At 43.2% G+C, this 22,686-nt stretch overlaps 1 protein-coding gene across 1 annotated transcript in view; it reads left to right on the top strand.

Moving 5' to 3' along the window:
- BMPER (BMP binding endothelial regulator) overlaps nucleotides 1-22,686 on the top strand; it is a 429,950-nt gene that overhangs the window by 295,691 nt on the left and 111,573 nt on the right. The window contains exons 11-12 of the mRNA XM_078688231.1: nucleotides 11,684-11,729; nucleotides 13,460-13,789. Of these exons, the coding sequence (XP_078544357.1) occupies nucleotides 11,684-11,729; nucleotides 13,460-13,789 (376 nt within the window). The remainder of the gene's footprint in view (nucleotides 1-11,683; nucleotides 11,730-13,459; nucleotides 13,790-22,686) is intronic.

Below are 22,686 nucleotides of genomic sequence, written 5' to 3'. Positions count from 1 at the left end.
TTAGAGATCTCCGCCAAGCAGACGTAGCTCTCCATACCTTCAGCGGAGCTGTCTTTGTGGTGGCTACGCTGTAGGCACTGAAAGTTTGGTGACCATCAGCCATGTTGAATAAGTCTGCTCAGAAAACATTTATGTTTGTTAGAAAAGAAAATTCGACATTTTTACAGTCTCTCACAGCATGTGGGGGTGATTATTTTGCTTCCCTGCTCTGGACCGTCAGGCCTTACCTAAAAGGGGGGACAGTCTGAGGCACTTTGACCAATGGCCAAATGTCAGTTGAGCCATCAGTGAAAGTTGGAAACGAATAGTTTCTTACCTGTCGGCGTAGTTTTGCAGCTTGAAGATCTTTCTGGATTCACTATGCTGTGAATATTCCGCAATCTGGTGGTTGGGTCCGGATTCGTAGTCTTTTTTCTCTCTTTTTTTTTTTTGTCGTAGCCCAGGTGGGCGTCGACGTCCCACCATTTGGTGTACCTTCGGTGACGTCGGCGTGCTTCCGGCGGAAGCTACCACCCTTGGGCGCCATCTTCGGATTCTTTTTTCTGTCTCTTTTTCTTTTTCTGTCTTTGTAGTGAATCCATGGCTTTGTTTGTTAATCGTTTTTTCAACGTAATTCTTTACACGTATCTTTTCACGTATCTTTTCACGTATCTTCTAAGTTTCAACTTTCTTTCTTTCTATGTGTTTTCACCTTCTTCTCCAGCCTCATCTTTCTGGCAGAGGCGGGTGGGTTCGCTAGTGAATCCAGAAAGATCTTCAAGCTGCAAAACTACACCTACAGGTAAGAAACTATTCGTTTTGCAGCGTGAATCTTTCTGGATTCACTATGCTGTGCATAGATTTTGTAGCGGTTTTCCTCACTTTTGTGGCGGTTGGGTGGAAGATGAGCGTTGGTTGTTGAATATATGTTGAAGCACTTTCTGTCCTACTTGTGCTTCTTTGTTCATCTGTACATCCACGCAATAGTGCTTAGTGAAGGTGTGCACTGAAGCCCATGTTGCCGGCAGAAATATGTCCTGGATTGGTGTGTTGGCCAGAAAGGCAACTGTTGCTCCTTTCTTCCTGGTGGAGTGGGCATGTGCCCCTCCAGTTAGCTCCTGGCCAGCTTGTTTGTGGCAGAATTGTATTGTCTGTGCGATCCATCGCGCTATGGTGTTTTTAGTCACTGGTTTGCCCATGTAACTGTTTGCGAAGGATACGAAGAACTGTTTTGTTTTCCTGTGTTCCTTAGTTCTCTCAATGTAGTGCATCACAGCCCTTCTAGCGTCTAGGGTGTGGAGTGACCTCTCTGCGCTTGTAGTGGGGTTTTGGAAGAAGCTAGGTATCTGAATACTCTGATTCATGTGGAACCTTGACACCACCTTTGGCATGAAGTGTGGGTCTGTTCTCATCACGACCCTGTCACTGTGTATCTGGATGTAGGGTTCTTGCAGTGTGAGTGCCTGCAGTTCGCTCACCCTCCGTAGCGAGGTGATTGCTACCAGAAAGGCCGTCTTCATTGTTAACATTTGCAGTGAGGTTTTGTGGATGGGTTCGAAAGGTGCTTTCATGAGCTCCGTCAGTACCACATTTAGGTTCCATGCCGGTGGCGGCATTATTTTTGGCGGCGCTATTCTTTTAGCTCCTTCCAGGAATCTTTTTACGACTTGGGATGTGAAAAAGCTTCTCCCTGTTTCTCCTCTTGTGTATGCCACAATCGCTACCAGGTGCACCCTCAACGAGGATGAGCTTAGCTTAGCCTTAATTAGGTGCGTGAGGTACTTTAGCACTGTGGATTCCTTGGTCAGTTTCCTTTGGAGCTGTTTCTTGCAACACCATTGAGTGAATCTTTTCCATTTTTCCCCATAGCACTTGCGTGTGCTGGGCCTTCTTTCCTCTCGTAGCACCCGAAGGGTGCTCTCTGGTAGTTTTAGGTGTGCGAATTCTAAGTCCTCAGGAGCCAGGCTGAGAGGTTGAGGCTCTCTGGCTCTGGGTGTAGGATTTCTCCATTTTCCATGGAGAGTAGGTCTCTTCTTTTTGAGAACTTGTGTGGTGGCCCCTGCGCCATCTCCACTATCTGAGAAAACCAGGTCTGTCTAGCCCATTGTGGTGCCACAAGGATGAGCGTCATGTTGCTCTTCATGCATTTGTTGAGACCCCTCGGGATCAGTGGTATCGGGGGAAAAGCGTAGGCAAATTTTTTCGACCAGCTTATCCATAGGGCATTCCCCTGGGACAGTGCCTCTGGTTGCCTGGATGCAAAGTACTGGCATTTTGCATTCTGGTGTGTTGCAAATAGGTCTATTGTTGGCGTGCCGCATTTCCTGAATAGTCTCTCTGTTTCCTGAGTATTGAGTTCCCACTCGTGGGACGCTGAAGTCTGCCTGCTGAGCCAATCTGCTACTAAATTGTCCTTCCCAGGCAGGTGTATGGCTAGCAGGTCTATTTTTAGTGGTATAGCCCATTTCCAGATCTCCTGTGCCAAGTTTGACAGAGGGAACGACTGAGTTCCCCCCTGTTTGTTTATGTAAAACATCGTTGTGGTGTTGTCCGTTTGTATTAGCACCTTCTGGTTGTACAGGTGCTTCTGAAAAGCCTTGAGGGCTAGCAACACAGTTTTCAGTTCCAGGTAGTTGATGTGCCTGACTGCATCTGTAGGGCTCCACAGACCCCTCACTCTGAACCTGTTCATGTGTGCGCCCCACCCCTTCTGGGATGCGTCTGTGGTGATGGTCACTGTTGGGTCCGGTGGTGTTAGAGGTTTCCCTTCTGTTATTCTCTCCCTGGTCCACCACCTTATCTCCTCCTGCACCCTGTGCGTTACAACCACTAGATCCTCCCAACTTCCTGTAGCTTGTGACCATTGCTGTTGTAGCCACTCTTGGAGTGGTCTCATCTGTAGGCGTACATTGGGGACCAAGTGTATGCATGATGCCATCATCCCCAAGATCTTGCTCACAGTCCTCACTGTCAGAGCTCACCCCTTCTGGTAGTGACGTTTCTCCCTCAGTAGGCTGAGCGTTCTCTTTTTCGCTCTGTAAGACTCTGCATTGGACGGTGTCGATCTGGGCTCCCAGGAAGATCTTCACTTGCTCTGGTTCTATTGAGCATTTGCCCCAGTGTATGGAGAAACCCAGGCTTGCTAGTGTTCTTGTCACCTGTTCTGCATGCTCTTTGCATGTCCTGTAAGAGCTTGCCTTTACCAGCCAGTCGTCGAGGTAGGGGTACGTACACGTTTATCCCCTCTCTTCTTAGATGTGCGGCCACTGCCGCGAGGCATTTGGTGAACACCCTTGGTGCGGACTTTAGGCCGAAAGCGAGGGTCGTGAATTGGTAGTGATCCTCGTTTACTGTGAACCTTAGCATGTGCTTGTGCTGCTTGTTCATGGGGATGTGCAGGTACGCATCTTTGAGGTCTATGGTGGACAAGATGTCCCCTGTCTTTATCTGTGGGATGACCTCTTGTAGGGACGTCATTTTGAATTTCTGAGTTTTGACGTATTTGTTTAGGAACCGTAGGTCCAGGATGGGTCTTAGACTTTTGTCCACTTTTGGCACTAGGAAGTAGTTTGAGTACACTCCCTTGTTCCGTTCTTTGAAAGGAACTCGTTCGATGGCCGCTTTGAGGAGGAGTTCTTTGGCTTCCTCTTGCAGTAGTTGCAGCTCTCTTCCCGAGTGCTGTCTTTTCTTTGGTTTTCTGTTTGGTGGCCTTTTTTCCAACTCTATGCAGTATCCGAACTGCATGATATTGAGTATCCACTTGTCTGTTGTTATTTTTCTCCATTCCTGGAGAAAAAATCTCAATCTTCCTCCTACCGGCGTTACATGTTCCTTTGTGTTTTGTCCGTGTAGGCCTCTCCTCTCTCTTTTTCCGTGCTCCTCCCCCGGAGGGTTTGGGTGGGGAGCACCTTCTCCCGTGTGCAGTCACTTAGAGGGTGGTTGTTCACCGCCTTTCCTTCTCTGGCCCCGTCCATTTCCTCTTGACCGAAAGGACTGGCCCCTGCTTTGGTAGTTACAGCCTTGCCTCTGCTGGCCCTGGTGGCCTTGGTTGTCATTCTGTTGCCCCTGGTGGAAACTCTGGTGAGAATCTCCTCGCTGACTTCTACCTCTGCCGTTCGGCCTCCGTGTAGGAGTGCCTCTTCTCATCCCCCTGAACTGCAGGGCCCCCATGGACCTTGCCGTCTCGTTGTCCTTCTTCAATTGGGTGAGCTTCTCATCAACTGGGGCTCCGAACAGTGATTCCCCGTTGAAGGGTGTGTTCAGGATGTTGTTCTGAACCTCAGCCTTGAAACCTGAGATCCTGAGCCAGGCTTGCCTTCTCTTGGTGATGCCTATAGCAATCAGTCTGCTGGATGTTTCTGCCCCATCCAAGGCTGTCTTCAGGCACGAATTGGCGATGCTCTTCCCCTCTTCCACAAGGTGTGATGCCCTCTCACGGTATTGTTCCGGGAGGTGCTTGAGCAACTGTCCCATCTCATCCCAGTGCTGGTATTGATGCCTATTCAGGAGGGCGTTGGAGTTCGCCATCCACCAATGCGCTGCGGCGTTCCTCTCAATTTTCCTGCCAGTTAGATCCATCCTCCTGCTTTCTTTGTCAGGTGGAGGTCCAGACGTTGTTGGGACATTTGCCCTTTTTCTGGCCGTTGCATCGATTATAGAATCTGCTGTGACGGATCCCTTGATGTAAGCTGGGTCTTGGGAGGAGAATTTGTATTTCTTCTCCGTCCTCGGCGTTACTGATCTGCACGTAGCCGGGTCCTTGAAGGCTTCCTTCCCCTGGTCTGTGATACTCTTGAGCATGGGCAGGAACTGGCTTCTTGTCTGTTTGGGGAGCAATGTCTCGAGCAGGAAGTCTGCTTCTGGCTTCTCCTCCTCCATCTTAACTCCATAAGCTGCTGCCGCCTTTCTGACCACCTCATTGTATGCCCCAATGTCATCCGGTGGTGAAGGCCTCGAGGGGTATGTTTCTACCGCATCCACTGGTTTTCGGCCTTGATGTCCTGCCATTCCTGGTCTTGGGCCGTCGAGGAACCTGAGCCGTAGCTTGACTGCTGTTCCCCGTAATCCCCTTCTGTGTAGTAGAGGTCTTCCACCTCTTCGTGCTCCGACGGTTCCGGAGTTTTCGGCGGCTCTTCGACGTCGAACTCCTCGAGCTTCTGTACCACAGCGACGGTCGTTGCCGGCTTCGAGGGGATCTTGTAACTTCTCATTTTTTCATCGAAATCCTTCTTTCTCTGAAGGATGTTCTCCATTGCGGCCTCGAGCCTCTTTCTCTTTCTCTGCATCTCTGCGGCCTGTTCGTCGTCGAGCGTTTCGGCGGCGCCGTCGACGTCGAAGCTTTCTTCGGCTCCTTTTCTTTCGACGTCGAAGTCGAAGTCAAAGGCCCTTTTTCGGGGGCCTGCTTCGATGACCTTTGCTTTTCGCTGGTCTTCGGCCTCCGGGAGTCCTTCTCGGAGGATCCGCTGGGCTCTTTTTCGGAGGATGCAGCTTCGGTCGTCGATTTGTTCGGCGCCCGTGCTCCTTTCGAGGCTCTGGGCTCAGACTTTCGAGAGTCTGCCTCTGGTTTTCGAGGCCCTGTGGGAGTTTTCGGGGTTGTAGACTCTCCTACCTTATCAGGCGTTTTCTTATCGGTCTCAGCGACCGTGAAGTCATCTGGGCCTTCGGCGATGTTGTCCTCGTCGTCTGTGGAGAGGCCCAGTTCGTAAAGCATCGGGTCTTGGCCCTTGCCCTGCATTGTGTGGTGAGCCGTCCTCTGTCTTTCTCGAACTCGGAGTGTCTTCGGCTTGAAGACGGAGCAGGCGTTGCAGTCTCTGCTCTCGTGGTCGATAGGCAGGCAGAGGTTGCAGACTGGGTGCTGGTCTTTCTGTGCGAACTTGTGGTGGCAGTTCTTGCAGAATTTAAAGGGCGTCTTGTACATCCCTGCGCTCAGGGGGCCCCCTGTGTGTGCATTCCTCCAAGGACGTCGAAGATTTCGAAGTTCTCTCCTTTCTTCGTCGTCTCTTCTCTAAAGGTCCTCTTCTCCCGATCTTCTCAGGTCTTCTCTGTTGAAGATTTGCTATATTTTCTCCTTTCCTCCTCAAAAACTTCTGGAGCTTCACGCGACGATCCAGACCCAACGGCGGAAAAAAGAATCTGAAGATGGCGCCCAAGGGTGGTAGCTTCCGCTGGAAGCACGCCGACGTCACCGAAGGTACACCAAATGGTGGGACGTCGACGCCCACCTGGGCTATGACAAAAAAAAAAAAAGTGAAAAAAGACTACGAATCCGGACCCAACCACCAGATTGCGGAATATGCACAGCATAGTGAATCCAGAAAGATTCACGCTGCAAAACTTGGTGGTTCCTCCAATTCTAAAAAGAGTGGGCAGATCACAAGTTTGGAGTACAGGATAGTCCTCCACAATTCTGTGGTGCTCCCTGTTTCAAACTCTAATTTAACTATATGTGACTGTATATGTAGAGGATAAATGACAGGTAACTGGGTTTCATAATGCAGCTGTGGGGTTCCGATGACATGATAATTAGCCCTAAATCTAACATCTTTTAAATGTTCCCATTATTACAATACCATTTGAAGTATTTTTATATTGCAATCTTTTTGGAAGAGTAAAATGTTTTATAATCAGCACTACATTATCATTTTATATAGTTCACAATACTACACTATTTTTATGGCTTCAAGTCGGTTGAAATATGTAAAGCACAATGATAAAGTAATTTAAATAAATCATGTAAAATAAATAATCCATGAAAGCGACATAATTATTAGTAAATACGATTTGTGAGCAGAGGCAGCTATTACATGTTGGGGTTTGGGTCGGAATTTTCTGCCTCAATGAAGTTCAAAATTATGCAATACCAACTGTTTTTAGAGCCCTGATACACTAATGCTCCATTAGAAAAGTGAGGTTTCAAATTTATCTCACAGCTGAACATCAGTGCCAAAGCAGGCCCCCATTGCACCATGGTGCAAGGGTGCCTGTGTTGTAGACAGGATTGGTTTTGTGCAGGAAGGTTCACCTTTCTGCACAAAAACAATCCGTAGAGGCGTTTTCTTGGTTCTATGTGTGCTGCAAAATGTAGCACACATAAAAACAGGAAAAAACAAAGAGAAATAAAGATATTTCTCTTTGTTACACCTCACTTGGGGAGTTGTATCTTTTTGGCTCATTTCCAGGTTTACCAGGTTTGGCAAATCTGGGACTCCGACAAAAACCATGGGACTTGCATGGGAACACCCACGCTCCACCGATGGAACGCCTATCTGGGGCAGAGGAACGCAACACAGCGATTTGCTCTGAGTTGCATTACTCCATATTTATGAAGCCATTCAAAGCCACGCAAAGTCACTTTGCATGGCTTCATAAATACAACTTGGAGCTTTGTGTCATGCATGTACCACGTTGCGTGCTGCAAGCATGATGCAAGGCCCTCCTAAATATGCCCCTAAATTCACATTTGCCATGAATCTCACTTGTATAGTAATATTTTTCACGGTCCTGGTCTGCATGTCTCCCTTTTTTTAGATTACCAATCTTTCCAGTGCCAGACACAACCTTCTTTTATTTGTCCTACCCGTTCCCCTAACGCATGTTCTTGTCACCTCTGTGTCTCTCACTCACTCACTGCCTCTCTCTCATTATATTTTTTTATAGTATTTCTGGTTGTAGACCTATAAATAACACTTTCCCAGACCTTTGTTTGCCCTGCCAATAATGCCGGTTTACTGCTCTTACAATTGGTACATGACAGTGGTTAGTTAGTGGCTATTCAGAGCCTTTGGCAATGGATAGCTGCAGGTTTTTCTGCGACCATGAATCTTTAGAAATTCAGTTTTCTCCACCAGTAACATTGACATTCAGAGAGTTTGAACAGGCTATAAATTTACTCACATGCTTTTTCCCACTTTTAGTGTAGACAGCCTTTAATTTCGAACACATCTGTCCTTTATTACAAGTAAGAAATTGCTGTTTTTACTCGAGTGCCAAATGCGGCACAACAAACAACAGCTGTTGCTGTTGCACAACCAAAGTAAGACCTAATTAGTACTGCCTTCAAAATCCTGAGACGTAAAACTGCAAACCTCATAAAAGCATAAACTCGAAAGCAGCCTGATTAAACATATTCGCTGAGAAAAATGGAACCATCACTATTCCTTGCCCCGGGGCAACAATACCCACTACTAGCTTTTGCAACACATGAGTTATAATGGCCTTCATTAGTCTGTGGGAGTAGAGAGAAACGTGCCAGCATGGAGCTCAAGCCCCCATGCTGTGGATTGCACCCTCTGCTGACCTCTTGGTAATTTTAAAGTGACGTTTGCAATGCATTATACACTATATAACATTTGGTACCAGTTTATGTATTATGTTACTCGAGTAGGTTTTTAGTACTCAATAAAACATTCTGGAACACAATACATTAATTTACTGCTTAATGGCATGCGCTGACAGCCCTTCTTGCACATTCAGTAGCATCAAAGGACAAGTTGCATGCTGTACACAGTGCTGGATCGGAATCTAAAAGTAGCCCTGACAAGAAATTCCAAACTAACCCCACATTGCAGGAGGCTTAAACTTGAATGGTCCATGAGGGCGTGGTTGAGTCGTGGCAGCTGATCCTTCTCTAAAAGCAACACCCCAGATTCTTGCCTAGTGGTAAGGAACCAGACATAGAGAACGGCCAATCCCGCCCTTGTGGTGTGTACCCAAGCAAGAGCAGTAATCTCCTTTTGCTCAACCTATCGCATACGGAGACACCAAGTCACATGTGGCAGAAAGCCCTCACACCAGCACTTTGCCACAGCAAAAATTCCACCGAAAGTGACAACAGAGCCTAGTCCCACCAAACTTAGAGTAAGGAGATAACAGGATTTATCATGTTTATCCCACATTGAATATGTAAAATATATCCTTCTCCACAAACATGCATTAGTGCTTATAGTAGAGGCTTCTTTTTTTGCAAAGGCTTGGGAGGATTTTTTGTTTGTCTGTCCCACTGAAATCAGATTAATCTGAAAATGAAGTGAGGATGTGTGAATGCTCTGGTCGATCTGAATCTACTTTCACACCCATTACCTCACATAGACTTTAGCTCTTTTTGGCAATGCCAGTTTGTTATGTTATGTGTAGTTAAGTGTACTTGTATAGAGCACTACTCACCTAGGTGTGTAGTCTGGCCCTGAAGAAGGAGCTGTATGGGCTGAGCCAGGGCCAGGGTGAGCCAGGTGTTCAGCTTCTTGTGGAATTCAGGGATTGGGAAGGCACCTCTGATGTGCAGGGGCAAGTCATTCCAGACGTTAGGAGCGAAGTTGGAGAAGGCAGGACCCCTGGATCTGGCTCTGTGTATGCAGTGGGTGTGTGCAATTAGAAGTTAAGCTGAGTGGAACTGTTTGCTAGGATTTTGTGGAGGTTTATACCATTGTTGAGGTTGATAGGGTCAATGTTGTGTACGGCCTTATATTTGTGTGTGAGGACTTAAAGAGTGCTAGTTTTTGGATTGGGTGCCAGTGGACCCCTTTTGGGTGCAGGGGGATGTCAGTGCAGGGTAGCAGGCTGAGGGTGAGCCTGGCTGCTGAGTTTTATAATGTCTGTAGCCTTCTTATCTCCGTTCTATAATTTCCATTCCTTGCCTTTCCTCTCAATCACCTCATCAACAAATAGGGTGCTGTACAGGGCATTAGGCATGGATAACATTTAGGGGTCTCCAGGCGTCACACCTGTGACCCCCAGCGGGCCCCTTGTGACTTCTGGCCACAGAGGTGGAAAAAGTAGTGCAAGCACAAGGGGCAGCTTGCTCTTTTTGTTGTTGGTGCTCAGCTTTTCTTGATTACTGGCCATTTTTGTTAGCCACACTAATAGTGAAGCAGCAGGAGCAGGAACAAGGTTTCTGACAGAAGCTAAGGTAAAAAAGAAAGGATTTTAAATGTATGTTGTGTGCGTCTTTTTCGGTGAGAGTTTGTGCGAGAAAATGTATGTGTGAGCTTGCATGTCTGTGTGCTTGAGCATGTGTGTGAGTGAAAGTGAGTGGGTGAGAGTCAGTATCATAGAGTTAGTGAGAATGAATAAGATTGAATCTCAGAAAGGGAGTATGAGTGAGTCAGAGTGAGTGAGAGCAAGAGTGACTGCAAGTGGGTGAGAGTGGACGAAAGAGAAGGAATGAACAAGAATGAGGGAGTGTTTGATAGGGAGCCAGAATGAGTAAGAGTGAACAACAGTGAGTGAGTGTAACTGATTGACAATAATGGAGAGTAAACGTGGGTGCAAGCGATTGTGAGTAAGTGGCAGTATATGAGTGAGCGAGACTTAAAGTGAATGTGATTGGCACTTATGGCAAAATACTGCAGGCAATTTTTAGCATGGCCGGCACCTGTCACAAAATATATGCACTAGCAAAATGGAGGCCTTTCTTGGTATAATATAGACCCGTGGTAAAATGCTAGTCCTGGGATATAGAGGTAATTCTTGGCAAATGAGGCAATTTGGCAACATTTGGGCATTGGTGTAATTTGTGGCATAAGGGCATCCATGGAACATGAAGGGCACCCATGATAAGATGTTGGGCCTGGAATAATGGAGATGATTTTTGACATATGTTGTAGCCAGAGCATATTTTTATTTTAAAAAAATGGGAGGAGTGCCCAGTGTCATTGGCTCGGCACACAATGAAAGCTCTTGAATATTTAATGAGATCCTATTCAGAGACTGGGACATTTTAGCAAATGTTAAATATTCCTGTTTTTTCTATATGTTATTGGTGAAGAACCTCTATGAGCCCTCGTAGAAGAGGTCTGGATCATTGTTTCACTCGTTCACTACAAATCAGGCAATTATTACTCCACACCACTTTCAAACATTATGGTAGCATCATAATAAATGTGGTATGTGAAATAGATATTTGTGTGTGTTATGTTATTATTTTAATCCTGCAGTTATAATTGAACGTCAGCAGTGTCAGTTATTGTGGTGTTATCAAGACGAAAGTCATCTGACATCACTTTCTGGGAACAGTTGGGTGTCACTGATCATATGATGTAACTTCATGTGATATGATCAAGTTCAAAGGGTGTGTGATGTCACTTTTGCTACTCCTGGAATGTTGGTGAATCAACGTCCATGGCTTTAGGATTACCAATATGATGTCATTGAGTTCAAGGGATTCATTTGAAATGTCTTCAGTGCCTGCCATTTAAGTGCATCAATGTCCATTCCTGTTCTCCTCTCCTCAGACACTTGATACTTGTCAATCAATTGGAGGTGGGGCTTTATTCTTCTTGATTTGACATACTCCCTATTCTGTGATATCTAATTTCTTATTGCTTTTACACATCCAGCCTACAATCTCTCTGAGATTTCGATTGCTCAGGGGATGCTGTTGCCCTTCTCTAGGAGTTGAATACCTTCAGGAAAGCATTTCTGTGGGTGCAGTAACTACTGTGTAGGATGGTGATGAGTGTGCCGATGGCTGTGCACGTTACACCTGAACTTAGAGCGCTTGATTTTTAAGTTAGATTACACTGCTGCTTTGACTTTTATTCACTTGTAAAAGGTTTAGATAAACTTAGTTTCTTTGATTCATGTGGAACATCTAACTCTGCTCTGAAATATAGTGAGTTATTCGAGATGTCCATTAAAAACCCTTATTGCTTAAAACAAAGAAAGAGCTTTAGTATTAAATGCATGCTGTATTTTTTCTTCCCATCAGGGGAAAATTCTGAATCGGAAAGGATGCTGTCCTATTTGCACTGAAAGTAAGTATATGTGTTGCCTTAACCTATTCTATTGCTACGCTTTTCAAGTCCCTTTTTGAGGATTCCGGCATGGCTGCAACCTTATGTACTACGTTACAAATTCATCCACCTTAATCCTTACATTTGTTATGGTGAAAAACCCACAATGTACTAGGTTCTACAATCATCTCAGAATCATGGTGCATAATGTTTCTAGAACCATGGCATTAACGGCCTTGTATTTTAAAACTGCATTATGTTATAGATTTTCTGACTGTGCATCAATTCAGTTCTCAATGCTGCAGTTTAAAAAGTAGATATGCTGTAGTGCGAGCATGCTCCCTTTAATGCTTTTAATTACTTTATATATAAATAGGGGAGTGACAAGTTATCAGTTTTTTGTCACATGTGCATTATTTTTGGGAAAAATGGGAAAATCACCATATTGCACAAAATTTACTTTGCCATTATTTTGCATTGCAACAGAATGCTAGAGCATATCTTGCATACAAAAGCTGTGCTGATTCAAGAAAATATCTCTCGGTTGCAGTAGTACTATTTCCTCTAGACACTTTGTGGAGATTTCCTCAGGTGCACGAAAATTGACCAGAGGTACAGGCTAGGGGGAGGCTCTTTATGAACCAGTATAGGTAGAGGCAGAAGGGCTATATCGATAATAGAGTGTTCAATCCACTTCGTATAGAGTGTTCTAAATTAAAAATGGAGAAAGAGAATGTCAAATATGTTTATTTTGGAGCATTATGCCTATAACAGTCATTATCGAACATCAGCTACATGATTGCTTCAATTGAGCTCCCAATATTGCAATGCTCTTAAACTATCTGAAATTGCAGTACGCTTCAATTACACCTGTCCTGAGCACTTTCCCTCACTGAATCACAATCATATCAACCAATGCTCCTTCCTGTTCCTGACTTCAACTTCCCTTCGTATTCCACAAGAACACATTGGTGGTAGTTATTAAAGATTGCACAAGTATTTATCTACAGAAGAACACTGCAATAAAAAGAATATTAGAACATTAAGAACAATTGCACCTACTCTACTAACATTTAATACTGGCAAAACAAAATATAAAGCCAATTTAATTAGATGTATTAAAGGTTTATAACTGTAGTGAAAATTACATAGTTCTTTATCTTCTTTCATCTGAGTCAAAAATATTACTTTTTTCAAACTATGTGAAATCAATACACTAAGTATAACAAATTATCAAAGGTTGAAAAATCATAAATCATTCAAAAGAGAAAAAAATGAGATCCAATTCACTGCTTTCTTTATAGACTCCTTCATTCAGGGCTTCATCTATAACATCACTCAATATGTTTATGTTGCTTTTCTCTTGTTCTTAACACAATATTGATAAACTTAGCAAATTTCTAGTAATTATCGGCATACTGGGATGTAGGAAGATTGATTAATGCAGCACCAGTATTGATTTACAATGGTGCTCCTATATTGCCACAAGAAGAGAGAAAATGTGCTATATTGAATATGATGCCCAACCAAGGGGTCTGAATATAGTCACCAATGAATAAACTATGTTTACTAATTGTGAAGGAAAGGTGCCATCTCAGAGTTACTTTTTAAAAGTTGAGTTCTTGCTGGAACACTGACCATGTTGTGAGGGTTTCTATGAAAGAACTGTTTGTGATTTTTTGAACCAGTAGTGCTTCTCTTGTTCTATAGAACCAGTCTTGATGCCGCTTTTCTTTCCTACTTGTCTGCAGAGCCTGGAGTTTGCACTGTTTTTGGAGACCCACACTACAACACTTTTGACGGAAGGACTTTTAACTTTCAGGGAACATGTCAGTATGTTTTGACAAAAGACTGCTCCTCCTCTACCTCAACCTTTCAGGTCCTGGTAAAGAACGATGCCCGAAGGACCCGCTCCTTTTCCTGGACCAAGTCGGTGGATCTTGTGATGGGGGAGAGCAGCATCAGCCTCCACCAGCATCTTACTGTGAAGTTGAATGGAACACGCATTGCTCTGCCATATGAAACGCCCCTGTTTCAGGTCGACTTGGATGGCTATCTGATCAAAGTGATAACTAAAGCTGGTAAGGCACAACAGTTTGTTAATGAGTCAAAGCTGTTTTGTAACATCTGCTAATTCTGATAATTTCCATAGATTATCTTTCCTATGCTATTGTTCTTTCCCTATTTGTTGCTCATCTGGCACTCTTAAAATGCTCATTTCTTAAATGTTCAGCTGTAGCACAAACACTCAACTTCCAGTTCTATAGTCACTGTACCCGTAAATAGTGTTAATTCCAGTTTAAATTTAAAAACAGCCACATGATCTCACTAATGTGTGAAACTGAGAATTAATTCAACAGTTTCTATTGGCAGTAAATATTTGAAAGTAGATTTTGTGGGACCCAATTGGCCAATCCACAAACGTTTTGCTGTGAGTAGGTGTGATTTACTCTTCTAGCATTCTCCATTTTTTCCTGAATTCTACATGTAAGGGAAGCGTACGCTTCGCATACTTCTAGAATTCAGTAGTAAGACTCTAGTACTACGAGAGTAAGTCAGAGAAAAACCTTTGTGAGCTGGGCCCAACGTGTCCAAGCTTCTCACAAGCATCTATAACTTACTTCACTTAAGAATGTGTTTTTAATTCAACTTAACTCTCTCCTGATGTCAGCTTATGTGAAGTTCGCTGTCCATGGCATAGACATGTCAATCTGGCAAGGTACATTAGGATACTTTGAGATCGTCCCCAATGAAACAATCATCATGTTCAGGTTATGTAAAATTCCTTTGAACATCATAACTAAAACTAGCATTGTCTAAAGCCTTTTTTGCCACGTTTCTCAAATGGTGTTGACCATGTTAAATATTTCCTATGTCCATTAAGTTTTCATATTGGCAACCCAATCGTATTACTCAGTGCTTAGTTCCATTTGCTTAACAGTGATAATAATAGCAATATTCATAAAAAATGGCGATGATGATAATAATCTTAATAGCAATGTTTAAAATATATATATAGTGCACTGCACAATAAAAGCTCAAATTCCTACAGATACTAAGGAAGGACATTGCTGTGACCAACTTCAGACATTGGCTATAAACAGCTTCTCAACACCACCGACTGAATAAAATGTTGAGTAAACTGTGCAAGATTTTGGCCATGGTCTTCTAAGATGTCCAACATATTTTTACAATAAGTTGCCTGATAACCTGTGCTGCCTTCTCAGAATTGCCTATAAATAATTGTGATAAATCTGGAAAGTTAATAAGAAAAATGGATATGTTGCTGGGTGCATTGATTGGCCAGTGGTCTGGGAAACATCTCCCTTAGTTTCAGTACTTTTTAAGTAACACACTTCAAAGTACTTGTAGGGCTATTTCTCACAGCCTTATATGTAATATGCCAGGCCACCAACAGTGTCAGGTATTCTTTACTGTCAAACAAAGAGAAAATTGATGCCACATTTACAAACCTTATAAACCAATATCATTATGAGAGCCTCCAGAACAATTGTGGTATAAGTTAACTCTATCTACCACAAAGCATACCCACACTTCTGCCAATCAGAATGGTGCCCCAGTTGTGCGGCTGGAACTATTACCTGAGACAAGAATGGATCAAACCAGAAACCATACGAAGACCACATTGAATTAATATGGCACATTTTTCAGCTGTTGTGGTTGACAAGTCCAGCCGCATAATTGTGGCATTATTATTATTATCGGGAGAAGTGTAGGGACATTGGGCGATTGTACTTTTGTCAATCGACCAAAGATTTCAAAATTTCTCATCTCAGAAATATTCGCTAATGTTTGAGGTTTGCAGAGCATTCTGCATAACAAAACAGCGTGGCATTTATACAAGTCACACCACCCTGGACTCTCCTGCCTGTCTAATTTTCAGAATTGTCTAGGTTTATTGGATCTCCCTGGGAGGTGACGAGCCATGTACCACAACTACCTATGTCGTCAAAATGGCCAATTTTCATGCAGAAAATTTGATGTTTCCACTTTGTGTTTTAGAGCTTGTAATGTCGGAGGCAATAGGCCCAGCCATATGGTGAACCTCTGTTTTTATCAGAGGAAATGTGGAAATGCTTGGTGGTAGGAGCTTTGTGGATCCCTTCAAATTCCAGATTATTCTCTCACAGAAATGTGAGGACAAAGAATGATTTTGGAAAAGGTTTGAGGTCAGCAGGGCATTTTGCATAACAAAATAGAGTGGGATCCATTCAATTCACACCACCGTGACCCTTTCTGGATGTATAGTTCTTAGAAATGTCTGTGCCTAGTAGGTTTCTCATGTTGGTAGCGGAGCCCAGGCACCCAAATATTGCAGTTATCCGCATCACCAAAATGGGTTATTACGCAAGGCAAAAATGTTTATGTATCAGTGTTATATTCCGGGGCATTTCTTGCTGCAGCCCTAGGTCTAGCCACACAATTGTGGTACTGTTTTTATCAGGATTAGATTGGGAACACAGATTAGTAGCATATTTGCTATTATCATTGATTTCTCTCCATCTTTGGCATCTAAATGTGAGCCAGTGTGCAAGAAAGCACACATTTTAAAAAAGTACCTCTGTTTCACAAGATAGTATGAATGACCATAAACTGTGAGCTGTACAAATAACCATTATTCGTAAACGTAAGCATATTTAAAACGTGTATTGGTTTCGTTCATGCTCATTATTCATTAATTTAATTTTACCATTGGAATTGCTACATGGTCGGTACCTTATGAAACATCGTTATGAGCTGCAGTCCATCTGTTATCTGTGGGTATCGTATGTTTTTGGACAACCAACAAACATTATATATTCGTACAATCAGATTGGTCTGATGGCTTAATGATGCATTACCTTGGGATTTAGGAATTCTTAATAATCATTTGTATTCTTTTTGTATAGTAATGATTAATTTCTTTGTGAAAATAGTGAGGTATCTATCCAATTGATCCCTTGCTGAATTCAGAATTTCCCTAATTTTTAGAAATGTGTAGCTTACCAGGTTCACCAAGGGATTTTACACCTTTTTTAATCACAAACTGAAAGTAGGTAGAAACCACAATCATAGTAAAAATTGGCTACGACTTACAAAAATGTAAAAACTGTGTAAAAAAAAATCTTTCTTTTTTTTACAACACTGCATGTTCCTTAGAGCTGGGAAGATGGCATATCAAAAATCTGCAGGATGTAGTAAATACAAGATGCAAATTTGGCCTTAAAATATTTTCTAGAAAAAAGTTAGGAAGGCTTAAGCATGAAGTGCCACAAACAATAAAAAAAAGGACTCAGCACTTGGGGGTGGTGGGGGTGGAGGCAAAACGAGCATGTAGCAGCATAGGTACATTCAGTACCCCCCTGGAAGTATCTATCTGCAGCAGAGTACATTTGGCTTGTTTTGGAAGTGAACCACTCAATCTGTGAGTGCCCACTATTGAGACATCATCTGAGATACTGTTGAATGTCTTTGGCTTTGTCTCAAACCCTCATTGCTTTGGGAGCTGAAACCGTAGACCACTGGCTGAAATGTCAAAGTGCAGCCAAAGTGCATGAATATGATATTAGGCTATGAGCTGGTTCATGACATCTGCGCGCCTTTTGTAACGAGCCATGATATATGCATTATATGACATATGATTTTCAAAGTTATGTAAAACCGTCAAATCAATTCTCTGTGATGGTACTACAATGTTACACTCATGGTGAGCTGGGAGTTTAAGCCTTTACTTGATGTTGTTTGGAAGAATTTTTCTTAATTTAGTTGGAACGTATTCTAGTGAAGGCCTGCCTGATACATGAGGCTAAGCTAAAGAGCTACTCTATAACAAACTTGGCGACTATAAAGCATGGTCGACACGATTAAGGCACATCTTGAACCACAATACCAGTTGTGCCAACAATGCGGCATTGGCAGTCCTCATTTTCAAGTTCCATGCTGAGAACATCTGGAAATGTTCTTTGAGCAGCTCAGGAGTGAACAAGCACATAGGTTTTCTGTATCCGGCTGAAAAATACTTTAATTATTCAAGTGTTAACCCTCTGGCTTGCACTTGTTTTGATAAACCGATTTGGGACCACAATATCCTGCTTGTACGTAAACACCCCGTGAAAGCTGAGAAGTGTCCCAAAAGGAAATGTCAAATGCATTGTGAGCCAGGGAGATCCCTGTTGTCTCGTGGTGTAATGTTTCCATGAAAATAATATTTACTGTTGGAGTAATTAAAAAGCGTATAAAAGTGACGAGCCACATTTCTCAATCTCAACTCACTCGGATTACAGGCACAAGGAAAACCAGTTTTCAAGCATTGAATCCCACACAAGCAAGTCGACAGTGGGCGCTGGACCGGTAAACGAAGGGACTAAGAAGAGAAGAAAAAGCAAAGTTCTAATTTCATACTCTATCTTAAAAATAATTCAAGCGACCGATGTTTTTTATGGGATGCTGAACTAATTTTTACCAATCTAGAATATTCAGAAAAAAAGAAAAAACAAGGGCAAAAAGTGTGTTCAAAACTCATTTGAGAAGTAAGCAAGGGAATTACTTTGAGGAGAAAATGCCTCTTGTGACAGTCCAGCCGAACTCCTGCAAAATATTTTCTGGACAAAATAGTCCCTTGCAACAAAAAGTGTGAGAAATTTCATTCTGGCCTAACTTTTGATATTTTGTGTAATTTACGTAATGGAGAATTGAGCAAGTTGCTTTAGCAGAACAGACAACTTTGCACTGGCCTACAGAAAAAAAATGAAAGGGAAAATGTGGGAGGAGGCTTGCAGTGAGGACCTATGAAAGGGAAAAGATATCATCTCATAGTGGGGGCGGGCTTCTGAGCATAACAGTTCGGCCACCACAAACATTCAGTAATAGTACGGCGGTTCAGAGAGGTAGATGTGAACAGGTGAATGATATAGTAAGTGTCCACTGATCATAGGTGGGTTGAACCTGTGGTATAATGCACAAGGAGAACTCTGGTACACTGGGTGACAGAGCGCAGTAGACTGCATGCAGGGGTGGAGAGGATTTGAGATCCCGCGCCCTTTCAGCTCAAGAGCTGCCATTTCTTATAGGCATATACGATTTCTTGTTTTATGTTGTATTGCAGAATTTTTATAGCGCTTACTACCCCTATGTTGGGTGCCTGTTACGCTTGCCCACATAGAATGAAAACAAAGACAACATCCTTCCAACTACACACCCTACAGGATGTAACGAGCTTACATCATGTAGGGTATGTGGTTGGAAGGATGTTGCCTTTGGTTTGATTCTATCTGAGAAGTGTTTCCATTTCATGTGAAAAGGGGCCACAACACATAGCTGTGATGTGGATAACAAAGTGTTAGGGGACGCAAGATGTAGCAGTGTGTTGGATGATGAAGTGTCCCAGTCAGACGCGCAGTTATATGATTTTCAGTAAGCTGGTAGCTTTGAGCAGCTCTGCAGGTCCCTTTATGGTATTTCTTATTATATATTCTGCTTATCTTGCTGCAGAGGAGTTGGGTACTGCTCCTGATAATGGGCTGTTGGTATTTGTGATGAGTATTACTTCACAGCTGTCATTACTTTTAGTCTCTTTTATTTGATATATGTTAGTCTAAAATAAGTTGATTGGCCCCCTTTTGAAAAGCAAATTCAAAGGAGGAGAGCCCAGCAACTCTTTTAGGCACGTTGAGGAGGTTCTGCTCTTGGGGCAATATGGAGCTTGTATTAAAACATTGTAAACCCTTTCCACTAAAGGCAGATGGATAGCTGAGGTTTTGTATCACATCTCATTTATTGGTGCTTTGCATCCTTGTGAAACTTAAATTAAAATATCTGATATTACTGGAAAAAAATGGCATGCACGTTTTCACGGGCTTCCAAGTATGCTGTTACATTCATCAAAAGTAGACAACCCCAAATGAAGGCGGACTAGTTTTGGCAGCACATCTCCTGTAAGTGTAATTCTAGCACACCATGGAAGAGCGACTCCTTTTGGAATCAGACAGAAGCAAAGGTTCCAAACTGTGAGATGGCTTTTCAAAGTTCCTCTGGCAGTCCTTCCTCTTACACCCCCTACACGGAAGTGCTGAATTGACTCCTTTATATTTTGACACATTGCCTTTTTAGCGCTGCACTTCGCCCATTTCCCTTAATATACCCTTCGAAACAAGAAGGGACCTACTATAGGATGATTTGCATACTTTTGTGGAAGGAGCATATACATTGGAACACTGACTTTGATCTAGATCAGGTGGACATGAAACCAGAAGAGGTGCAAAAGTAAACACAATGTTCTTCACAGAGAGGGAGGTACCTGCAAGCACCTGCCTTCCAACAGGATTAAAGGAGGCAAAGTGAACAAAACAATTGAAATACATTTGAAAAATACACAGATCCATATTTGCAGTGTAATAATGAATAGAGTTATGGAGACTTGCTAAAGTTGATGGAATTGCAATATTGAGGGACAGATTAGAAGGCCTCGATGGTCTTTATTTATTTATCAAGTTGCCACACATTTGTCCCACTGACATATACTGTATACAAAATACCCAATAAATTACATGGAATCTAAGGGAAAAGTGAGAGACACACCTGACCACTTTGCACATTGATAGTACAAACCACATCGAAAGCAGCGCCATCTTGTCTACCTACCTGACGTTTTGCTCAGCTCACTTTCCCCCATCTCGGTTGACATTTAAAGCAACATAACAAATTGTAAACCTATTTACCCACCCTTATACACAAAATGTGCTGCTTTGACCTTTTCCAAACCTTTGTGCTAGTTGCGAGATTGTGTTTTAAGACTAGTGGAAGGAATCATCCCTAGTCTTTCAATGAACGCAGAGGATGACAAAGTAGAAGTAGCTGATATTGGACTGCTGCGTCATTTGAACAAATGCCCTTTGTCATGCTTCAATGTGGAAGCAACTTTCTTTATGATTCTATTTTACCTACAAAAACATATCTTGAATTCATTGTCCATCAATTAGAGTGTGTAAAACATCATTTAAAAGCAAGTATTGTAATTTTCGATAAAACCTGCTGGGTTCTTATATTTGCTAAAAATTATCCCTATTCTAATTTTGCAAACTTTTATTTTTTGGGACCGAAAAGCCCTCTGCATGATAAAGATGTGTACCCCTTCCCTTAGTGCCCAACTGTACTGTTGTCTGGATCCCTAATTTAGATTTGTTGTCATGGGCAACCCCAGATCACGCATGTGTGCTGTGACAATGGCCTGTCTCACAGATTGCAGACTTATTGGACCAAGAGGGGTGCAAAAGCACTACCCTCATAGTGGGTGAAGGCTATCACCTTCACTAGGCGGTAAGCAGCACAAGCACAGTGAGGGCAGCATACTGTGTCGTGTTCATTTGTAGTGAACAGCATCTTTTTACCTTGTGTCACTTAAGGCGTACGGGGTCACTCTCCTTTTTAAAAGTTCCACTGCTGTGTGCTTTACTCACCCTTCACCTGCATCAGGTAGATGTGGAGTGCTGATCAGTGCAGGAGTAGAGATTCTGCAAGGCCAGATATGTGATTTCGAAGGGTACAATACAGGGATAGAGCAGTACTTTGTAGTGCATGTGATATTGGTGGATGTGCTGAGCGTATGTATGCCTGTGAGGAATATATGACATGAAACATGTAGTCCTGTGCAGTGTGTGTGCAACGAGAGCATGTCCTGTATCTATGTGTACTTGCATGAAGCACAATACATGAAGGGTGAAATGTTGTGCAGTGCACACATGGTGAGTGTGTGTGTGTGTGCTGGCAGTGTGATTGTAACTAACACGCCCTGGGTAAGATAGAGAAAGCTTCAGTGATGAAAATTGCATGCAGACTGAGTGTGTACTAAAAACATGTGTACACATAATGGTAAAATGTATGGAGATACCTGTGCTGGACAGTAAGTGTGCTGTGAATGTACACTGAGTCAGTGTACCCCCAATGGTACATTATATGGAGAACCCTTTGTTCAGTTTCAGGAAGCCCAGCCCTGCCTAGTGAAGAAATGAGGAGGAGAGGATTCTCCCCCAGAAAGAATTGATTATTGCTACATTCATGTGAGCTGGGAGGGACACACACTGGAGGGAAGGGAGAGACTTGCTTTACACTTCAAGAGGTTGCTCTTTGATATAGTGAAAGATCGCAAGGTAGGTGCCTGGACACATCTCAGGAAAAGAGATGGTCCTGGTAAGGGAATAATAATGAGAAAGGGTGGGAGCCTGGGATTAACCTTCTGGTGCACACACACACACTGTGGCTGAGATCAAGGTGTTAACTCTGGTCACGCCCTTGAATTGTGTTGTGGGTCAGTCAGCATTGGAGTCATGCCTGCTGTTAACAGACATCTTTCATGAGGAAAGAAGAAAGAAAGAAGTGTCCACTTCAAAAGAAGCAAATCCCCAACATAAAATTCAAAGGCTTGTACTCTAAATCACATTTGGTGTCTGGAAAAGGAATATAAGAAGGGGAGGTTGATTCCCTCTCATACATCACAGCCAAGACCTGGAACAAGCTCCCCCCTGACATCAGACATGCCCCCTCCCTGAACACCTTCAGAAAGGCCCTGAAGTCCTGGCTTTTCGAAAGAAACGGACCTGTAACCCCCCCCCTCAGCACCTTGAGGCCATCACGGGTGAGTAGTGCGCTTACATGCATCCTGATTGATTGAGTTCCCAAGTGTATCATCTGCCAAGCAGCCAGATGAGCTGTGTGAAAAAAGGAAGATCTGTAAGACTTCTACCAGTGACCAGGACTGGTGGCCAATGTCTTCTAGTCTCCTTGCTGGGTGAGGGGACATTGCCCAGGGAAACCAAGACCTTAGGGTCTAAAGCACTAGTGCCTGCCTGCTTGCAAAGACCAATATGCTCTGTGAGGAAGAGAAAAGCATTAGAGAGAGCGAAATCGAGGGGAAAGCCCTAATGTGAGGACTCCCTGTGAGAGGTGTGAGGATTCAGCGGTGCACTGATCAGGTCCTCATACC

The sequence above is a fragment of the Lissotriton helveticus genome, chromosome 4_1, assembly GCF_964261635.1.
Source record: "Lissotriton helveticus chromosome 4_1, aLisHel1.1, whole genome shotgun sequence".
In the NCBI taxonomy this organism is placed as follows: Eukaryota; Metazoa; Chordata; class Amphibia; order Caudata; family Salamandridae; genus Lissotriton; species Lissotriton helveticus.
Note: the sequence above shows the minus strand (reverse complement) of the source record. Positions and strands in the feature narration are given on the sequence as shown.